The 22069-nt window shown below is 44.2% G+C and overlaps 2 protein-coding genes across 2 annotated transcripts in view; both read left to right on the top strand.

Annotated features, from left to right (window-relative positions):
• The window catches only part of LOC135549443 (cell adhesion molecule 2-like), a 1019298-nt gene that overhangs the window by 759481 nt on the left and 237748 nt on the right, over window positions 1-22069 (top strand). The window lies entirely within an intron of this gene.
• The window catches only part of LOC135551110 (high affinity cationic amino acid transporter 1-like), a 126737-nt gene that overhangs the window by 44061 nt on the left and 60607 nt on the right, over window positions 1-22069 (top strand). Inside the window, exons 2-6 of the mRNA XM_064982533.1 lie at window positions 13384-13627; window positions 17943-18125; window positions 20157-20315; window positions 20429-20594; window positions 20709-20842. Coding sequence (XP_064838605.1) covers window positions 13441-13627; window positions 17943-18125; window positions 20157-20315; window positions 20429-20594; window positions 20709-20842 — 829 coding nt within the window. The 5' untranslated portion in view covers window positions 13384-13440. The remainder of the gene's footprint in view (window positions 1-13383; window positions 13628-17942; window positions 18126-20156; window positions 20316-20428; window positions 20595-20708; window positions 20843-22069) is intronic.

Here is a 22069-nt window from a genome sequence, read left to right as displayed (position 1 = left end):
TGTTTACATCTGTACGTTGTCCTGTCACTTCCTCTTCCTCTCTGTTTACATCTGTACGTTGTCCTGTCACTTCCTCTTCCTCTCTGTTTACATCTGTACGTTGTCCTGTCACTTTCTCTTCGTCTCTGTTTCCATCTGTATGTTGTAGTGTCACTTCCTCATCCTCTCTGTTAACATCTGTATGTTGTCCTGTCACTTCCTCTTCCTCTCTGTTTACATCTGCACGTTGTCCTGTCACTTCCTCTTCCTCTCTGTTTACATCTGTACATTGTCCTGTCACTTCCTCTCTGTTTACAACTCTACGTTGTCCTGTCACTTCCTCTTCCTCTCTGTTTACATCTCTACATTGTCCTGTCTCTTCCTCTATGTTTACATCTGTACGTTGTCCTGTCACTTCCTCTTCCTCTCTGTTTACATCTGCACGTTGTCCTGTCACTTCCTCTTCCTCTCTGTTTACATCTGTTTGTTGTCCTGTCACTTCCTCGACCTCTCTGTTTACATCTGTATGTTGTCCTGTCACTTCCTCTTCTTCTCTGTTTCCATCTGTACGTTGCCCTGTCACTTCCTCTTCCTCTCTGTTTACATCTGTATTTTGTCCTGTCACTTCCTCTTCCTCTCTGTTTACATCTGTACGTTGTCCTGTCACTTCCTCTTCCTCTCTGTTTACATCTGTACGTTGTCCTGTCACTTCCTCTTCCTCTCTGTTTACATCTGCACGTTGTCCTGTCACTTCCTCTTCCTCTCTGTTTACATCTGTTTGTTGTCCTGTCACTTCCTCGACCTCTCTGTTTACATCTGTACGTTGTCCTGTCACTTCCTCTTCATCTCTGTTTACATCTGTACGTTGTCCTGTCACTTCCTCTTCCTCTCTGTTTACATCTGTATGTTGTCCTGTCACTTCCTCTTCCTCTCTGTTTACATCTGTATGTTGTCCTGTCACTTCCTCTTCCTCTCTGTTTACATCTGTACGTTGGCCTGTCACTTTCTCTTTGTCTCTGTTTCCATCTGTATGTTGTCCTGTCACTTCCTCATCCTCTCTGTTTACATCTGTATGTTGTCCTGTCACTTCCTCTTCCTCTCTGTTTACATCTGTACGTTGTCCTGTCACTTCCTCTTCCTCTCTGTTTCCATCTGTATGTTGTCCTGTCACTTCCTCTTCCTCTCTGTTTACATCTGCACGTTTTCCTGTCACTTCCTCTTCCTCTCTGTTTACATCTGTACGTTGTCCTGTCACTTCCTCTTCCTCTCTGTTTACATCTGTACGTTGTCCTGTCACTTCCTCTCTGTTTACATCTGTATGTTGTCCTGTCTCTTCCTCTGTGTTTAACTCTGTAAGTTGTCCTGTCACTTCCTCTCTGTTTACATCTGTACGTTGTCCTGTCACTTACTCTTCCTCTAGGTTTACATCTGTACATTGTCTTGTCACTTCCTCTTCCTCTCTGTTTACATCTGTACGTTGTCCTGTCTCGTCCTCTATGTTTACATCTGTCTGTTGTCCTGTCACTTGCTCTTCCTCTCTGTTTACATCTGTACGTTGTCCTGTCACTTACTCTTCATCTATGTTTACATCTGTATGTTGTCCTGTCTCTTCCTCTCTGTTTACATCTGTATGTTGTCCTGTCACTTCCTCTTCATCTCTGTTTACATCTGTATGTTGTCCTGTCACTTCCTCTTCTTCTCTGTTTCCATCTGTACGTTGTCCTGTCACTTCCTCGACCTCTCTGTTTACATCTGTATGTTGTCCTGTCACTTCCTCTTCCTCTCTGTTTACATCTGTACGTTGCCCTGTCACTTCCTCTTCCTCTCTGTTTACATCTGGACGTTGTCCTGTCACTTCCTCTTCTTCTCTGTTTCCATCTGTATGTTGTCCTGTCACTTCCTCTTCCTCTCTGTTTACATCTGTACGTTGTCCTGTCACTTCCTCTTCCTCTCTGTTTACATCTGTACGTTGTCCTGTCACTTCCTCTTCCTCTCTGTTTACATCTGTACGTTGTCCTGTCACTTTCTCTTCGTCTCTGTTTCCATCTGTATGTTGTCCTGTCACTTCCTCATCCTCTCTGTTAACATCTGTATGTTGTCCTGTCACTTCCTCTTCCTCTCTGTTTACATCTGCACGTTGTCCTGTCACTTCCTCTTCCTCTCTGTTTACATCTGTACATTGTCCTGTCACTTCCTCTCTGTTTACAACTCTACGTTGTCCTGTCACTTCCTCTTCCTCTCTGTTTACATCTCTACATTGTCCTGTCTCTTCCTCTATGTTTACATCTGTACGTTGTCCTGTCACTTCCTCTTCCTCTCTGTTTACATCTGCACGTTGTCCTGTCACTTCCTCTTCCTCTCTGTTTACATCTGTTTGTTGTCCTGTCACTTCCTCGACCTCTCTGTTTACATCTGTATGTTGTCCTGTCACTTCCTCTTCTTCTCTGTTTCCATCTGTACGTTGCCCTGTCACTTCCTCTTCCTCTCTGTTTACATCTGTATTTTGTCCTGTCACTTCCTCTTCCTCTCTGTTTACATCTGTACGTTGTCCTGTCACTTCCTCTTCCTCTCTGTTTACATCTGTACGTTGTCCTGTCACTTCCTCTTCCTCTCTGTTTACATCTGCACGTTGTCCTGTCACTTCCTCTTCCTCTCTGTTTACATCTGTTTGTTGTCCTGTCACTTCCTCGACCTCTCTGTTTACATCTGTACGTTGTCCTGTCACTTCCTCTTCCTCTCTGTTTACATCTGTACGTTGTCCTGTCACTTCCTCTTCCTCTCTGTTTACATCTGTATGTTGTCCTGTCACTTCCTCTTCCTCTCTGTTTACATCTGTGTGTTGTCCTGTCACTTCCTCTTCCTCTCTGTTTACATCTGTACGTTGTCCTGTCACTTTCTCTTTGTCTCTGTTTCCATCTGTATGTTGTCCTGTCACTTCCTCATCCTCTCTGTTTACATCTGTATGTTGTCCTGTCACTTCCTCTTCCTCTCTGTTTACATCTGTACGTTGTCCTGTCACTTCCTCTTCCTCTCTGTTTCCATCTGTATGTTGTCCTGTCACTTCCTCTTCCTCTCTGTTTACATCTGCACGTTTTCCTGTCACTTCCTCTTCCTCTCTGTTTACATCTGTACGTTGTCCTGTCACTTCCTCTTCCTCTCTGTTTACATCTGTACGTTGTCCTGTCACTTCCTCTCTGTTTACATCTGTATGTTGTCCTGTCTCTTCCTCTGTGTTTAACTCTGTAAGTTGTCCTGTCACTTCCTCTCTGTTTACATCTGTACGTTGTCCTGTCACTTACTCTTCCTCTAGGTTTACATCTGTACATTGTCTTGTCACTTCCTCTTCCTCTCTGTTTACATCTGTACGTTGTCCTGTCTCGTCCTCTATGTTTACATCTGTCCGTTGTCCTGTCACTTGCTCTTCCTCTCTGTTTACATCTGTACGTTGTCCTGTCACTTACTCTTCATCTCTGTTTACATCTGTATGTTGTCCTGTCTCTTCCTCTCTGTTTACATCTGTATGTTGTCCTGTCACTTCCTCTTCATCTCTGTTTACATCTGTATGTTGTCCTGTCACTTCCTCTTCTTCTCTGTTTCCATCTGTACGTTGTCCTGTCACTTCCTCGACCTCTCTGTTTACATCTGTATGTTGTCCTGTCACTTCCTCTTCCTCTCTGTTTACATCTGTACGTTGCCCTGTCACTTCCTCTTCCTCTCTGTTTACATCTGTACGTTGTCCTGTCACTTCCTATTCATCTCTGTTTACATCTGTATGTTGTCCTGTCACTTCCTCTTCCTCTCTGTTTACATCTGTACGTTGTCCTGTCACTTCCTCTTCCTCTCTGTTTACATCTGTACGTTGTCCTGTCACTTCCTCTTCCTCTCTGTTTACATCTGTACGTTGTCCTGTCACTTTCTCTTCGTCTCTGTTTCCATCTGTATGTTGTCCTGTCACTTCCTCATCCTCTCTGTTAACATCTGTATGTTGTCCTGTCACTTCCTCTTCCTCTCTGTTTACATCTGCACGTTGTCCTGTCACTTCCTCTTCCTCTCTGTTTACATCTGTACATTGTCCTGTCACTTCCTCTCTGTTTACAACTCTACGTTGTCCTGTCACTTCCTCTTCCTCTCTGTTTACATCTCTACATTGTCCTGTCTCTTCCTCTATGTTTACATCTGTACGTTGTCCTGTCACTTCCTCTTCCTCTCTGTTTACATCTGCACGTTGTCCTGTCACTTCCTCTTCCTCTCTGTTTACATCTGTTTGTTGTCCTGTCACTTCCTCGACCTCTCTGTTTACATCTGTATGTTGTCCTGTCACTTCCTCTTCTTCTCTGTTTCCATCTGTACGTTGCCCTGTCACTTCCTCTTCCTCTCTGTTTACATCTGTATTTTGTCCTGTCACTTCCTCTTCCTCTCTGTTTACATCTGTACGTTGTCCTGTCACTTCCTCTTCCTCTCTGTTTACATCTGTACGTTGTCCTGTCACTTCCTCTTCCTCTCTGTTTACATCTGTATGTTGTCCTGTCACTTCCTCTTCCTCTCTGTTTACATCTGTATGTTGTCCTGTCACTTCCTCTTCCTCTCTGTTTACATCTGTACGTTGTCCTGTCACTTTCTCTTTGTCTCTGTTTCCATCTGTATGTTGTCCTGTCACTTCCTCATTCTCTCTGTTTACATCTGTATGTTGTCCTGTCACTTCCTCTTCCTCTCTGTTTACATCTGTACGTTGTCCTGTCACTTCCTCTTCCTCTCTGTTTCCATCTGTATGTTGTCCTGTCACTTCCTCTTCCTCTCTGTTTACATCTGCACGTTTTCCTGTCACTTCCTCTTCCTCTCTGTTTACATCTGTATGTTGTCCTGTCACTTCCTCTTCCTCTCTGTTTACATCTGTACGTTGTCCTGTCACTTCCTCTCCTCTCTGTTTCCATCTGTATGTTGTCCTGTCACTTCCTCTTCATCTCTGTTTACATCTGTATGTTGTCCTGTCACTTCCTCTTCTTCTCTGTTTCCATCTGTACGTTGTCCTGTCACTTCCTCGACCTCTCTGTTTACATCTGTATGTTGTCCTGTCACTTCCTCTTCCTCTCTGTTTACATCTGTACGTTGCCCTGTCACTTCCTCTTCCTCTCTGTTTACATCTGTATGTTGTCCTGTCTCTTCCTCTCTGTTTAACTCTCTACGTTGTCCTGTCACTTCCTCTCTGTTTACATCTGTACGTTGTCCTGTCACTTCCTCTTCCTCTCTGTTTACATCTGTACGTTGTCCTGTCTCGTCCTCTATGTTTACATCTGTCCGTTGTCCTGTCACTTGCTCTTCCTCTCTGTTTACATCTGTACGTTGTCCTGTCACTTCCTCTTCATCTCTGTTTACATCTGTATGTTGTCCTGTCTCTTCCTCTCTGTTTACATCTGTATGTTGTCCTGTCACTTCCTCTTCATCTCTGTTTACATCTGTATGTTGTCCTGTCACTTCCTCTTCTTCTCTGTTTCCATCTGTACGTTGTCCTGTCACTTCCTCGACCTCTCTGTTTACATCTGTATGTTGTCCTGTCACTTCCTCTTCCTCTCTGTTTACATCTGTACGTTGCCCTGTCACTTCCTCTTCCTCTCTGTTTACATCTGTACGTTGTCCTGTCACTTCCTCTTCATCTCTGTTTCCATCTGTATGTTGTCCTGTCACTTCCTCTTCCTCTCTGTTTACATCTGTACGTTGTCCTGTCACTTCCTCTTCATCTCTTTTTCCATCTGTATGTTGTCCTGTCACTTCCTCTTCCTCTCTGTTTACATCTGTACGTTGTCCTGTCACTTCCTCTTCCTCTCTGTTTACATCTGTACGTTGTCCTGTCACTTCCTCTTCCTCTCTGTTTACATCTGTACGTTGTCCTGTCACTTCCTCTTCCTCTCTGTTTACATCTGTACGTTGTCCTGTCACTTTCTCTTCGTCTCTGTTTCCATCTGTATGTTGTCCTGTCACTTCCTCATCCTCTCTGTTAACATCTGTATGTTGTCCTGTCACTTCCTCTTCCTCTCTGTTTACATCTGCACGTTGTCCTGTCACTTCCTCTTCCTCTCTGTTTACATCTGTACATTGTCCTGTCACTTCCTCTCTGTTTACAACTCTACGTTGTCCTGTCACTTCCTCTTCCTCTCTGTTTACATCTGTACATTGTCCTGTCTCTTCCTCTATGTTTACAACTCTACGTTGTCCTGTCACTTCCTCTTCCTCTCTGTTTACATCTGTACATTGTCCTGTCTCTTCCTCTATGTTTACATCTGTACGTTGTCCTGTCACTTCCTCTTCCTCTCTGTTTACATCTGTACGTTGTCCTGTCACTTCCTCTTCCTCTCTGTTTACATCTGTTTGTTGTCCTGTCACTTCCTCGACCTCTCTGTTTACATCTGTATGTTGTCCTGTCACTTCCTCTTCTTCTCTGTTTCCATCTGTACGTTGCCCTGTCACTTCCTCTTCCTCTCTGTTTACATCTGTATGTTGTCCTGTCACTTCCTCTTCCTCTCTGTTTACATCTGTACGTTGTCCTGTCACTTCCTCTTCCTCTCTGTTTACATCTGTACGTTGTCCTGTCACTTCCTCTTCCTCTCTGTTTACATCTGTATGTTGTCCTGTCACTTCCTCTTCCTCTCTGTTTACATCTGTATGTTGTCCTGTCACTTCCTCTCTGTTTACATCTGTACGTTGTCCTGTCACTTTCTCTTCGTCTCTGTTTCCATCTGTATGTTGTCCTGTCACTTCCTCATCCTCTCTGTTTACATCTGTATGTTGTCCTGTCACTTCCTCTTCCTCTCTGTTTACATCTGTACGTTGTCCTGTCACTTCCTCTTCCTCTCTGTTTCCATCTGTATGTTGTCCTGTCACTTCCTCTTCCTCTCTGTTTACATCTGTACGTTGCCCTGTCACTTCCTCTTCCTCTCTGTTTACATCTGTACGTTGTCCTGTCACTTCCTATTCATCTCTGTTTACATCTGTATGTTGTCCTGTCACTTCCTCTTCCTCTCTGTTTACATCTGTACGTTGTCCTGTCACTTCCTCTTCCTCTCTGTTTACATCTGTACGTTGTCCTGTCACTTCCTCTCTGTTTACATCTGTATGTTGTCCTGTCTCTTCCTCTCTGTTTAACTCTGTACGTTGTCCTGTCACTTCCTCTCTGTTTACATCTGTACGTTGTCCTGTCACTTCCTCTTCCTCTCTGTTTACATCTGTACGTTGTCCTGTCTCGTTCTCTATGTTTACATCTGTCCGTTGTCCTGTCACTTGCTCTTCCTCTCTGTTTACATCTGTACGTTGTCCTGTCACTTCCTCTTCATCTCTGTTTACATCTGTATGTTGTCCTGTCTCTTCCTCTCTGTTTACATCTGTATGTTGTCCTGTCACTTCCTCTTCATCTCTGTTTACATCTGTATGTTGTCCTGTCACTTCCTCTTCTTCTCTGTTTCCATCTGTACGTTGTCCTGTCACTTCCTCGACCTCTCTGTTTACATCTGTATGTTGTCCTGTCACTTCCTCTTCCTCTCTGTTTACATCTGTACGTTGCCCTGTCACTTCCTCTTCCTCTCTGTTTACATCTGTACGTTGTCCTGTCACTTCCTCTTCATCTCTGTTTCCATCTGTATGTTGTCCTGTCACTTCCTCTTCCTCTCTGTTTACATCTGTACGTTGTCCTGTCACTTCCTCTTCATCTCTTTTTCCATCTGTATGTTGTCCTGTCACTTCCTCTTCCTCTCTGTTTACATCTGTACGTTGTCCTGTCACTTCCTCTTCCTCTCTGTTTACATCTGTACGTTGTCCTGTCACTTCCTCTTCCTCTCTGTTTACATCTGTACGTTGTCCTGTCACTTCCTCTTCCTCTCTGTTTACATCTGTACGTTGTCCTGTCACTTTCTCTTCGTCTCTGTTTCAATCTGTATGTTGTCCTGTCACTTCCTCATCCTCTCTGTTAACATCTGTATGTTGTCCTGTCACTTCCTCTTCCTCTCTGTTTACATCTGCACGTTGTCCTGTCACTTCCTCTTCCTCTCTGTTTACATCTGTACATTGTCCTGTCACTTCCTCTCTGTTTACAACTCTACGTTGTCCTGTCACTTCCTCTTCCTCTCTGTTTACATCTGTACATTGTCCTGTCTCTTCCTCTATGTTTACAACTCTACGTTGTCCTGTCACTTCCTCTTCCTCTCTGTTTACATCTGTACATTGTCCTGTCTCTTCCTCTATGTTTACATCTGTACGTTGTCCTGTCACTTCCTCTTCCTCTCTGTTTACATCTGTACGTTGTCCTGTCACTTCCTCTTCCTCTCTGTTTACATCTGTTTGTTGTCCTGTCACTTCCTCGACCTCTCTGTTTACATCTGTATGTTGTCCTGTCACTTCCTCTTCTTCTCTGTTTCCATCTGTACGTTGCCCTGTCACTTCCTCTTCCTCTCTGTTTACATCTGTATGTTGTCCTGTCACTTCCTCTTCCTCTCTGTTTACATCTGTACGTTGTCCTGTCACTTCCTCTTCCTCTCTGTTTACATCTGTACGTTGTCCTGTCACTTCCTCTTCCTCTCTGTTAACATCTGTATGTTGTCCTGTCACTTCCTCTTCCTCTCTGTTTACATCTGTATGTTGTCCTGTCACTTCCTCTCTGTTTACATCTGTACGTTGTCCTGTCACTTTCTCTTCGTCTCTGTTTCCATCTGTATGTTGTCCTGTCACTTCCTCATCCTCTCTGTTTACATCTGTATGTTGTCCTGTCACTTCCTCTTACTCTCTGTTTACATCTGTACGTTGTCCTGTCACTTCCTCTTCCTCTCTGTTTCCATCTGTATGTTGTCCTGTCACTTCCTCTTCCTCTCTGTTTACATCTGCACGTTGTCCTGTCACTTCCTCTTCCTCTCTGTTTACATCTGTACATTGTCCTGTCACTTCCTCTCTGTTTACAACTCTACGTTGTCCTGTCACTTCCTCTTCCTCTCTGTTTACATCTGTACGTTGTCCTGTCACTTCCTCTTCCTCTCTGTTTACATCTGTACGTTTTCCTGTCACTTCCTCTTCCTCTCTGTTTACATCTGTATGTTGTCCTGTCACTTCCTCTTCCTCTCTGTTTACATCTGTACGTTGTCCTGTCACTTCCTCTTCCTCTCTGTTTACATCTGTACCTTGTCCTGTCACTTCCACTTCCTCTCTGTTTACATCTGTACATTGTCCTGTCTCTTCCTCTATGTTTACATCTGTACGTTGTCTTGTCACTTCCTCTTCCTCTCTGTTTACATCTGTACGTTGTCCTGTCTCGTCCTCTATGTTTACATCTGTCCGTTGTCCTGTCACTTGCTCTTCCTCTCTGTTTACATCTGTACGTTGTCCTGTCACTTCCTCTTCATCTCTGTTTACATCTGTATGTTGTCCTGTCTCTTCCTCTCTGTTTACATCTGTATGTTGTCCTGTCACTTCCTCTTCCTCTCTGTTTACATCTGTACGTTTTCATGTCACTTCCTCTTCCTCTCTGTTTACATCTGTACGTTGTCCTGTCACGACCTCTTCCTCTCTGTTTACATCTGTACATTGTCCTGTCTCTTCCTCTATGTTTACATCTGTATGTTGTCCTGTCACTTCCTCTTCCTCTCTGTTTACATCTGTACGTTGTCCTGTCACTTCCTCTTCATCTCTGTTTACATCTGTATGTTGTCCTGTCACTTCCTCTTCTTCTCTGTTTCCATCTGTACGTTGTCCTGTCACTTCCTCGACCTCTCTGTTTACATCTGTATGTTGTCCTGTCACTTCCTCTTCCTCTCTGTTTACATCTGTACGTTGCCCTGTCACTTCCTCTTCCTCTCTGTTTACATCTGTCGTTGTCCTGTCACTTCCTCTTCATCTCTGTTTACATCTGTACGTTCTCCTGTCACTTCTTCTTCCTCTCTGTTTACATCTGTACGTTGTTCTGTCACTTCCTCTTCCTCTCTGTTTACATCTGTACGTTGTCCTGTCACTTCCTCTTCCTCTCTGTTTACATCTGTATGTTGTCCTGTCTCTTCCTCTCTGTTTACTTCTGTATGTTGTCCTGTCACTTCCTCTTCCTCTCTGTTTACATCTGTACGTTGTCCTGTCACTTCCTCTCTGTTTACATCTGTATGTTGTCCTGTCACTTCCTCTTCCTCTCTGTTTACATCTGTACGTTTTCATGTCACTTCCTCTTCCTCTCTGTTTACATCTGTACGTTGTCCTGTCACGACCTCTTCCTCTCTGTTTACATCTGTACATTGTCCTTTCACTTCCTCTTCCTCTCTGTTTACATCTGTACATTGTCCTGTCAATTCCTCTTCCTCTCTGTTTACATCTGTACAGAGAGGAAGTGACAGGACAACATACAGATGTAAACAGAGAGGAAGAGGAAGTGACAGGACAATGTGCAGATGTAAACAGAGAGGAAAAGGAAGTGACAGGACAATATACAGATGTAAACAGAGATGAAGAGGAAGTGACAGGACATCACTTCCTCTTCATCTCTGTTTACATCTGTATATTGTCCTGTCACTTCCTTTTCCTCTCTGTTTACATCTGCACATTGTCCTGTCACTTCCTCTTCCTCTCTGTTTACATCTGTACGTTGTACTGTCTCTTCCTCTCTGTTTACATCTGTATGTTGTCCTGTCACTTCCTCTCTGTTTACATCTGTACGTTGTCCTGTCACTTCCTCTTCCTCTCTGTTTACATCTATACGTTGTCCTGTCACTTCCTCTCTGTTTACGTCTGTACGTTGTCCTGTCACTTCCTCTCTGTTTACATCTGTATGTTGTCCTGTCTCTTCCTCTCTGTTTACATCTGTACGTTGTCTTGTCACTTCCTCTTCCTCTCTGTTTACATCTGTACGTTGTCCTGTCTCGTCCTCTATGTTTACATCTGTCCGTTGTCCTGTCACTTGCTCTTCCTCTCTGTTTACATCTGTACATTGTCCTGTCACTTCCTCTTCATCTCTGTTTACATCTGTATGTTGTCCTGTCTCTTCCTCTCTGTTTACATCTGTATGTTGTCCTGTCACTTCCTCTTCCTCTCTGTTTACATCTGTACGTTTTCATGTCACTTCCTCTTCCTCTCTGTTTACATCTGTACGTTGTCCTGTCACGACCTCTTCCTCTCTGTTTACATCTGTACATTGTCCTTTCACTTCCTCTTCCTCTCTGTTTACATCTGTACATTGTCCTGTCACTTCCTTTTCCTCTCTGTTTACATCTGTACATTGTCCTGTCACTTCCTCTTCCTCTCTGTTTACATCTGTACGTTGTCCTGTCTCTTCCTCTCTGTTTACATCTGTATGTTGTCCTGTCACTTCCTCTCTGTTTACATCTGTACGTTGTCCTGTCACTTCCTCTTCCTCTCTGTTTACATCTGTACGTTGTCCTGTCACTTCCTCTCTGTTTACATCTGTACGTTGTCCTGTCACTTCCTCTCTGTTTACATCTGTACGTTGTCCTGTCACTTCCTCTCTGTTTACATCTGTACGTTGTCCTGTCACTTCCTCTCTGTTTACGTCTGTACGTTGTCCTGTCACTTCCTCTCTGTTTTACATCTGTATGTTGTCCTGTCACTTCCTCTTCCTCTCTGTTTACATCTCTATGTTGTCCTGTCTCTTCCTCTCTGTTTACATCTGTATGTTGTCCTGTCACTTCCTCCTCCTCTCTGTTTACATCTGTACGTTGTCCTGTCACTTCCTCTCTGTTTACGTCTGTACGTTGTCCTGTCACTTCCTCTCTGTTTACATCTGTACGTTGTCCTGTCACTTCCTCTCTGTTTACATCTGTACGTTGTCCTGTCACTTCCTCTTCCTCTCTGTTTGCATCTGTACGTTGTCCTGTCACTTCCTCTTCCTCTCTGTTTACATCTCTACGTTGTACTGTCACTTCCTCTTCCTCTCTGTTTACATCTGTACATTGTCCTGTCACTTCCTCTTCCTCTCTGTTTACATCTGTACATTGTCCTGTAACTTCCTCTTCCTCTCTGTTTACATCTGTACATTGTCCTGTCACTTCCTCTTCCTCTCTGTTTACATCTGTGCGTTGTCCTGTCACTTCCTCTTCCTCTCTGTTTATATCTGTATGTTGTCCTGTCACTTCCTCTTCCTCTCTGTTTACATCTGTACGTTGTCCTGCACTTCCTCTTCCTCTATGTTTACATCTGTACATTGTCCTGTCACTTCCTCTTCCTCTCTGTTTACATCTGTACGTTGTCCTGTCACTTCCTCTTCCTCTCTGTTTGCCTACTGTTGCCTCAGTGAATACCAATATATAGTATGTTTAGTGTCTGTCTCAGTCCTACATGATACTGTCCTGTATAGTATTGCAGTGGAAGAGAGAGGAAAGAGAGGTGGAAAGGTGGTAGAGAGAAAGAGGGAAGAGAGGGGGAAAGGGGGGAGAGAGGGGGAAAGGTGGGTAGGGAGAAAGAGGGGAGAGAGGGGGAAAGGTGGGTAGGGAGAAAGAGGGGAGAGAGGCAGACAGGGGGTAGGGAGAAAGCGGGGAGAGAGGGGGAAAGGGGGGTAGGGAGAATGAGGGGAGAGAGGCAGGCAGGGGGTAGGGAGAAAGAGGGAGAGAGGGGGAAAGGGATGTAGGGAGAAAGAGGGGAGAGAGGGGGAAAGGGGGTAGGGAGAAAGAGGGGAGAGAGGCAGACAGGGGGTAGGGAGAAAGAGGGGAGAGAGGGGGAAAGGGATGTAGGGAGAAAGAGGGGAGAGAGGGGGAAAGGGGGTAGGGAGAAAGAGGGGAGAGAGGCAGACAGGGGGTAGGGAGAAAGCGGGGAGAGAGGGGGAAAGGGGGTAGGGAGAAAGAGGGGAGAGAGGGGGAAAGGGGGTAGGGAGAAAGAGGGGAGAGAGGGGGAAAGGGGGTAGGGAGAAAGAGGGGAGAGAGGGGGAAAGGGGGTAGGGAGAAAGAGGGGAGAGAGGGGGAAAGGGGGTAGGGAGAAAGAGGGGAGAGAGGGGGAAAGGGGGTAGGGAGAAAGAGGGGAGAGAGGCAGACAGGGGGGTAGGGAGAATGAGGGGAGAGAGGCAGACAGGGGGCAGGGAGAAAGAGGGGAGAGAGGGGGAAAGGGATGTAGGGAGAAAGAGGGGAGAGAGGGGGAAAGGGGGTAGGGAGAAAGAGGGGAGAGAGGCAGACAGGGGGGTAGGGAGAAAGAGGGGAGAGAGGGGGAAAGGGATGTAGGGAGAAAGAGGGGAGAGAGGGGGAAAGGGGGTAGGGAGAAAGAGGGGAGAGAGGGGGAAAGGGGGTAGGGAGAAAGAGGGGAGAGAGGGGGGAAGCGGGAGAGTGACAGGAGGATCATGTAATCAGTCCCTTCCTTGGAGGGCTGCAGTTCAGCTACTGTGTTCTTATCAACATTATAATGTGTTCAATCTGTCCCATCCTTTTTCTCGCCCTCTCTCTCCCTCAGGTGTATGTGACCTCTCCCCTCTGACCTTTGACCTCCGTCTTCCTGTGACCCCTCAGCATGGCCCTGGAGAAGCTGCTAGGCTTTGGGAAGCAGCTGCTGCGTGTCAAGGTTGTGGACTGTAACAGTGAAGATTCCCGTCTGTCCCGATGCCTCAACACCTTCGACCTGGTGGCTTTGGGGGTGGGCAGTACTCTGGGAGCTGGGGTCTACGTCCTGGCTGGGGCCGTGGCCAGAGAGAATGCAGGTAATGTACTGTAGTATAGTAGTAGTAGTAGTATTGTAGTAGAGTGTAGTATAGTATAGTAGTAGTAGTAGTAGTAGTAATAGGAGTTTTAGTAGTGGTAGTAGTGGTAGTAGTACTAGTAGTAGCAAAATAGTTGTAGTAGTGTAGTTTTATAGTAGTAGTACTGTAGTAGTAGTAGTAGTAGTAGAGTAGTAGTAGTATAGTGTACTATAATAGTAGTAGTAGAAGTAGTACTGTATAAGTGGTAGTAGTAGTTTAATAGTAGTAGTATAATAGTACTAGTATAGCAGTAGTATAATAGTAGTAGTATAGTGGAAGTTTAATAGTAGTAGTATAGTAGTTGTAGTATAGTAGTAGTACAATAGCAGTAGTATAATAGTGGTAGTATAGTAGTAGTATAATAGTAGTAGTATAGCAGCAGTAGTAGAGTGGTAGTATAAACGTAGTAGTACAGCAGTAGTATGGTGGCATTATAATAGTAGTAGTATAGAAGTAGTAGTATAATAATAGTAGTACCGTAGTAGTGTAGAGTAGTATAGTGGTAGTGTAATTGTAGTAGCGGAGAGTAGTATAACGGTAGTATAATTATAGTACTACTGTAGTAGTGTAGAGTAGTATAGTGGTAGTATAATAGTACCCGTACAGCAGTAGTGTGGAGTAGTATAGTGGTAGTATAATAGTAGTAGTACTGTAGTAGTGTAGTATGGTAGTGGTATAGTAGTAGTATAGCAGTAGTAGTAGTAGTAGCAGTATAGTGGCAGTATAATAGGAGTAGTACTGCAGTAGTGTGGAGTAGTATAGTAGTACAGTAGTAGTATAATAGTAGTAGTATAGTACTAAAATAGTAGTAGTATAGTAGTATAATAGTAGTATAATAGTAGTAGTATAGCAGTATAGTGGTAGTATAATAGCAGTAGTTCTGCAGTCGTGTGGAGTAATATTGTAGTAGTATAGTAGTAGTATAGTAGTAAAATAGTAGTAGTACTGTAGTAGTGTAGAGCAGTATAGTGGCAGTATAATAGTAGTAGTTCTGCAGTAGTGTGGAGTAATATAGTAGTAGTATAGTAGTAGTATAGTAGTAAAATAGTAGTAGTATAGTAGTAGCATAATAGCAGTAGTATAGTAGTAAAATAGTAGTAGTATAGTAGTATAGTAGTAGTATAATAGCAGTAGTATAGTAGTAGTATAGTAGTATAGTAGTAGTATAATAGTAGTAGTATTGCAGTATAGTGGCAGTATAATAGGAGTAGTACTGCAGTAGTGTGGAGTTGTATAGTAGTAGTATAGTAGTACAGTAGTAGTATAATAGTAGTAGTATAGTAGTATAGTGGTAGTATAATAGCAGTAGTTCTGCAGTCGTGTGGAGTAATATAGCAGTAGTATAGTAGTAGTAAAATAGTAGTAGTAAAATTGTAGTAGTATAGTAGTATATTAGTAGTATAATGGTAGTAGTATAGTAGTATAGTGGTAGTATAATAGTAGTAGTTCTGCAGTCGTGTGGAGTAATATAGCAGTAGTATAGTAGTAGTATAATAGTAGTAGTATAGCAGTATAGTGGCAGTATAATAGGAGTAGTACTGCAGTAGTGTGGAGTAGTATGGTAGTAGTATAGTAGTATAGTAGTAGTATAATAGTAGTAGTATTGCAGTATAGTGGCAGTATAATATGAGTAGTACTGCAGTAGTGTGGAGTAGTATAGTAGCAGTATAGTAGTATAGTAGTAGTATAATAGTAGTAGTATTGCAGTATAGTGGCAGTATAATAGGAGTAGTACTGCAGTAGTGTGGAGTAGTATAGTAGTAGTATAGTAGTATAGTAGTAGTATAATAGTAGTAGTATTGCAGTATAGTGGCAGTATAATAGGAGTAGTACTGCAGTAGTGTGGAGTAGTATAGTAGTAGTATAGTCGTAGTAAAATAGTAGTAGTAAAATGGTAGTAGTATAGTAGTATATTAGTAGTATAATGGTAGTAGTATAGTAGTATAGTGGTAGTATAATAGTAGTAGTTCTGCAGTGGTGTGGAGTAATATCTTCCTGTGACATCGGGTGGTGTAGGTGTCTTGGAGGGCAGGTAGTTTGCCCCCGGTGATGCGTTGTGCAGACCTCACTACCCTCTGGAGAGCCTTACGGTTGTGGGCGGAGCAGTTGCCGTACCAGGCGGTGATACACCCCGACAGGATGCTCTCGATTGTGCATCTGTAGAAGTTTGTGAGTGCTTTTGGTGACAAGCTGAATTTCTTCAGCCTCCTGAGGTTGAAGAGGCGCTGCTGCGCCTTCTTCACGATGCTGTCTGTGTGGGTGGACCAATTCAGTTTGTCTGTGATGTGTACGCCGAGGAACTTAAAACTTACTACCCTCTCCACTACTGTTCCATCGATGTGGATAGGGGGGTGTTCCCTCTGCTGTTTCCTGAAGTCCACAATCATCTCCTTAGTTTTGTTGACGTTGAGTGTGAGGTTATTTTCCTGACACCACACTCCGAGGGCCCTCACCTCCTCCCTGTAGGCCGTCTCGTCATTGTTGGTAATCAAGCCTACCGCTGTTGTGTCGTCCGCAAACTTGATGATTGAGTTGGAGGCGTGCGTGGCCACGCAGTTGTGGGTGAACAGGGAGTACAGGAGAGGGCTCAGAACGCACCCTTGTGGGGCCCCAGTGTTGAGGATCAGTGGGGTGGAGATATTGTTGCCTACCCTCACCACCTGAGGGCGGCCCGTCAGGAAGTCCAGTACCCAGTTGCACAAGGCAGGGTCGAGACCCAGGGTCTCGAGCTTGATGACGAGCTTGGAGGGCACTATGGTGTTGAATGCCGAGCTGAAGTCGATGAACAGCATTCTCACATAGGTATTCATCTTGTCCAGATGGGTTAGGGCAGTGTGCAGTGTGGTTGAGATTGCATCGTCTGTGGACCTTTTTGGGCGGTAAGCAAAATGGAGTGGGTCTAGGGTGTCAGGTAGGGTGGAGGTGATATGGTCCTTGATTAGTCTCTCAAAGCACTTCATGATGACGGAAGTGAGTGCTACGGGGCGGTAGTCGTTTGGCTCAGTTACCTTAGCTTTCTTGGGAACAGGAACAATGGTGGCCCTCTTGAAGCATGTGGGAGCAGCAGACTGGGATAGGGATTGATTGAATATGTCCGTCAACACACCAGCCAGCTGGTCTGCGCATGATCTGAGGGCGCGGCTGGGGATGCCGTCTGGGCCTGCAGCTTTGCGAGGGTTAACACGTTTAACTGTTTTACTCACGTCGGCTGCAGTGAAGGAGGGTCCGCATGTTTTGGTTGCGGACCGTGTCTGTGGCACTGTATTGTCCTCAAAGCGGGCAAAAAAGTTATTTAGTCTGCCTGGGAGCAAGACATCCTGGTCCGTGACGGGGCTGGTTTTCTTTTTGTAATCCGTGATTGACTGTAGACCCTGCCACATACCTCTTGTGTCTGAGCCGTTGAATTGAGATTCTACTTTGTCTCTATACTGACGCTTAGCTTGTTTGATTGCCTTGCGGAGGGAATAGCTACACTGTTTGTATTCGGTCATGTTTCATGTCACCTTGCCCTGATTAAAAGCAGTGGTTTGCGCTTTCAGTTTCACGCGAATGCTGCCAGTAACAGTATTATAGTGTAGCATATTAGTAGCAGTGATGTATTAGTATAGTGGTAGTACTGGTGGTAGTATAGTGTAGTATAGTAGTACAGTAGTACTATATTAGTATAATATTAGTATAGTAGTACTATTTTGGTGATGGGCGGTTCTCTGGGAGTTGGGATTTAAGCCCTGGCTGGAGCCGTGGCCAAAGAAAATGGTGGTAATGCACGGTAGTAGTATATTAGTAATATAGTAGTAATATATTGGTAATATAGTAGTAATATTAGTAATATATTAGTAATATAGTAGTAATATGGTAGTTATATAGTAGCAATATATTAGTAATATATTAGTAATATATTAGTAATATAGTAGTAATATAGTGGTAATATAGTGGTAATATAGTGGTAATATAGTAGTCTTTTCTAGGGAGTTTTTCCTAGCCACCGTGCTTCTACACCTGCATTGCTTGCTGTTTGGGGTTTTAGGCTGGGTTTCTGTACAGCACTTTGAGATATCAGCTGATGTACGAAGGGCTATATAAATAAATTTGATTTGAAATTTGATTTGATATAGTAGTAATATAGTAGTAATATATTAGTAATATAGTAGTAATATAGTAGTAATATAGTAGTAATATAGTGGTAATACCCTGGAGATATTACTCTGTAAGCTGGAGTGTATTTACAGGATTTGACTAAATCTGATGATCATCCCAACCCTCTCCCTGTCCCCAGGTCCTGCCATTGTCTTGTCCTTCTTCATCGCAGCTCTGGCCTCTGTGATGGCTGGTCTGTGTTATGCTGAGTTTGGGGCCCGCGTCCCCAAGACGGGCTCAGCCTACCTGTACAGCTATGTCACAGTGGGAGAACTCTGGGCCTTCATCACGGGATGGAACCTCATCCTCTCTTACGTTATCGGTGAGACGGGCAGACATTGATATTATTAAAAGGTAGACTAAGCAAGATGCATGCACAAAGTAAACACAAAGCGGATGAATTTCCACAACAACTAAGAGTGTAGAAGAGCGAGGCTAAACTTGACCTCTGTTTCCGTCCCGTCCCGTAGCAGCATGAAGCGCACCACAGACACCGTATGAAGGAATGTGGAAGTCTTGCATCAAGCTGATCTCAATATCTGTGGTGCTTTGTGTCCGTCTACCTTAATTTTAACCAGATTTTAAAATGTTTATCAGCTACAAGCTGGGCGATGAAACTCAAATCAAATCAAATGTATGTATTTACCCCTTCGTACATCAGCTGATATCTCAAAGTGCTGTACAGAAACCCAGCCTAAAACCACAAACAGCAAGCAATGCAGGTGTAGAAGCACGGTGGCTAGGAAAAACTACCCAGAAAGGGTGTAACCTAGGAAGAAACCTAGAAAGGAACCAGGCTATGAGGGGTGGCCAGTCCTCTTCTGGCTGTGCCGGGTGGAGATTATAACAGACCATGGCCAAGATGTTCAAATGTTCATAAATGACCAGCATGGTCAAATAATAATAAGGCAGAACTGTTGAAACTGGAGCAGCAGCACGGTCAGGTGACTGGGGACAGCAAGGAGTCATCATGTCAGGTAGTCCTGGGGCATGGTTCTCGGGCTCAGGTCCTCCGAGAGAGAGAAGGAAAGAGAGAAAGAGAGAATTAAAGAGAGCACACTTAAATTCACACAGGACACCGGATAGGACAGGAGAAACTGAAGAATACTCTGAGTGTACAAAGCATTAAGAACATCTTCCTAATATATTCGTTGGGGCATGGACTCTACAAGGTGTGGAAAGCCTTCCACAGAGATGCTGGCCCATGTTGACTCCAATGCTTCCCATAGTTGTGGCAAGTTGGCTGGATGTCCTTTGGCTGGTGGATCATTCTTGATGCACACAGGAAACTGTTGAACATGAAACGCCCAGCAGAGTTGTAGTTCCTGACACAAACCGGTGCACCTGGCACCTACTAACGTACCCTGTTCAAAGGCCCTTTTATAGTCCTGCCCATTCACCCTATGAATGGCACACGATCCATGTTTAAATTCTATCAAGACTTTACAATCCTTCTTTAACCCGTCTCCTCCACTTCATCTACACTGATTTAAAGGGATTTATCAATAAGGGATCATAGATGTCACCTGGATTCACCTGGTCAATCTATGTCATGGTGCTCCTAACGCTTTGTATACTCAGTGTAAAGACAGAGCTTTTATTGTTAGATCACTAACTTGCTTCATATGTGGTGAGAGTTGGAAAGAGAGTTGGGTAGAGAGTTGGGTAGAGAGTTGGGTAGAGAGTTGGGTAGAGTTGGGTGGAGAGTTGGGTAGAGAGTTGGGTAGAGAGTTGGGTCGAGAGTTGGGTGGAGAGTTGGGTGGAGAGTTGGGTGGAGAGTTGGGTGGAGAGTTGGGTGGAGAGTTGGGTAGAGAGTTGGGTAGAGTGTTGGGTAGTTTAAAACGGGCTAAAGGTTGAGTTGGTTCTTTAAATACATTATATATGCAAATGTTTGGTTCATATATTTCACTATATTTTCATCTCTCTGTCTCTCCCTCTATCTGTCTCTGTCTCTCCCTCTATCTGTCTCTGTCTGTCTCTGTCTCTCCCTCTCGCTGTCTCTGTCTCTTCCTCTGTTTGTCTCTGTCTCTTCCTCTGTCTGTCTCTGTCTCTTCCTCTGTCTGTCTCTGTCTCTTCCTCTGTCTGTCTCTGTCTCTTCCTCTGTCTGTCTCTGTCTCTACCTCTGTTTGTCTGTCTCTCCCTCTCTCTGTCTCTGTCTCTTCCTCTGTCTGTCTCTGTCTCTTCCTCTGTCTCTTCCTCTGTCTGTCTCTGTCTCTTCCTCTGTCTCTTCCTCTGTTTGTCTCTGTCTCTTCCTCTGTCTGTCTCTGTCTCTTCCTCTGTCTGTCTCTGTCTCTCCCTCTGTCTGTCTCTGTCTCTGCCTCTGTTTGTCTCTGTCTCTCCCTCCCGCTGCCAGGTACCTCCAGTGTAGCACGGGCATGGAGCGCTACGTTTGATGAGTTGACAGGGAAACATATAGAGGCGTTCTGCAGACAGTACATGACCATGAAAGCACCTGGGATACTGGCAGAGTACCCTGACATGTTCGCTGTGCTCATCATCATCACCCTCACAGGTACACACACACACACACACACACACACACACCTTCACCCGTCTTTTCAGCTCTAATCTTCAACTCTCTCTTCTTCACTTTTTCCTATTTTACAATAAGCGTTCTCTCTGTAGGTCTGTTGTCGTTTGGAGTGAAGGAGTCAGCTGTTGTCAACAAGGTGTTTACGTGTATCAACGTCCTGGTGTTGTTATTTATGATGGTCTCTGGACTGGTCAAAGGAACCCTGAAGAACTGGCACCTGGACCCTGATGTCATCTTACACAACAACTCCAGTCAAAAGTAAACACACACACACATACACACCCCCCCCCCCCCCCCCCCCCCCACACACACACACACACACACACACACACAGTATACTAGTGTGTATTTAATGATCTCTCTTTCTCTCAGCATGACAGAACCCTTGCTGTCGGCGGAGAGTCTAGGAGTGGGCGGGTTCATGCCTTTTGGCTTCACCGGTGTCCTATCAGGCGCTGCCACCTGTTTCTACGCCTTCGTGGGATTCGACTGTATCGCCACGACAGGTCAGTGTGGGAGGCGCCAACGTACATCACCAGTGGAGGTACTGAAACACCGGTTGAAACCTCCACGGTCTTCAAATTACATCTACAAGGGATTGTTCTTTACTATCAATCTACACAACTTACTCAACCTTTTCAAAAGAGAAATAAAACGCTGTGAACATTTTCTACATTTCTAAGACATGTAAAATGAAGATGAATGATTGATGTCTTCACCACCCTGAAGTATTACTTGGTGGAAAAACCTTTGGCAGCCATTAGAGCTGGAAATAATTTGGAATATGATTCTACCAACCTGAATCAACTCTTAGGGAGTCATTCAGTCTCTTCAGAACGTATTCTACCAACCTGAATCAACTCTTAGGGAGACATTCAGTCTCTTCAGAACGTATTCTACCAACCTGAATCAACTCTTAGGGAGACATTCAGTCTCTTCAGAACGTATTCTACCAACCTGAATCAACTCTTAGGGAGTCATTCAGTCTCTTCAGAAAGAATTCGCACCCCTTCACATGTTCTACAGTTTGTTGAGTTACAGCCTGAATTTAAAACATTGAGAGTTGTTGTGACTGACCTCCACACAATACCCCATTATGTCAAAATGGAATTATATTTTTCTAAACATTACCAAATTAATAAAAAAAAGAACATCTGAAATGTCTTGAATCAAGTATTCAACCTCTTTGTTGTTATGGCACGCCTAAATAAGTTCAGGAGTAAAAATGTGCTTAACAAGTCACGTAGTAAGTTGCAATAATAGTGTCAAACATGATTTTTGAATGGCGACCTAATCTCAGTATCCCACAAATACAATTATATCCTCAGTGAAGCAGTGAATTTAAAACCGATTGTTCCACGAAGACGGTGTGGATAAGGGAGTGATTGAGGTCATGGGCTAAGCTGCTGTCCAGTCAGACAGACACATGGTTTAGGGTTAGGGTTAAGGTTAGGGATAGGGTTTAGGGTTAGGAGGTTCTACAGGGGTCAGAGGTCATTGAGGTCATGGGCTAAGCTGCTGTCCAGTCAGACAGTCACTACACATTGCCTCTAAATCAGTTGAACCAGGCTGTTTTACCTGTGGACAGTGGATACGGAAAAGTATTCAGACCCCTTTGGCTTTTTACACATTTTGTTACGTTACAGCCTTCTAAAATGGATGAAAGTTTTTTTCTCATCAATCTTCACAAAATACCCCACGATGACATCACAATACCCCACGATGACAAAGGA

The sequence above is a fragment of the Oncorhynchus masou genome, chromosome 12 (assembly GCF_036934945.1).
Source record: "Oncorhynchus masou masou isolate Uvic2021 chromosome 12, UVic_Omas_1.1, whole genome shotgun sequence".
Lineage (NCBI taxonomy): Eukaryota > Metazoa > Chordata > Actinopteri > Salmoniformes > Salmonidae > Oncorhynchus > Oncorhynchus masou.
This window is presented reverse-complemented; position numbering and strand designations above follow the sequence as displayed.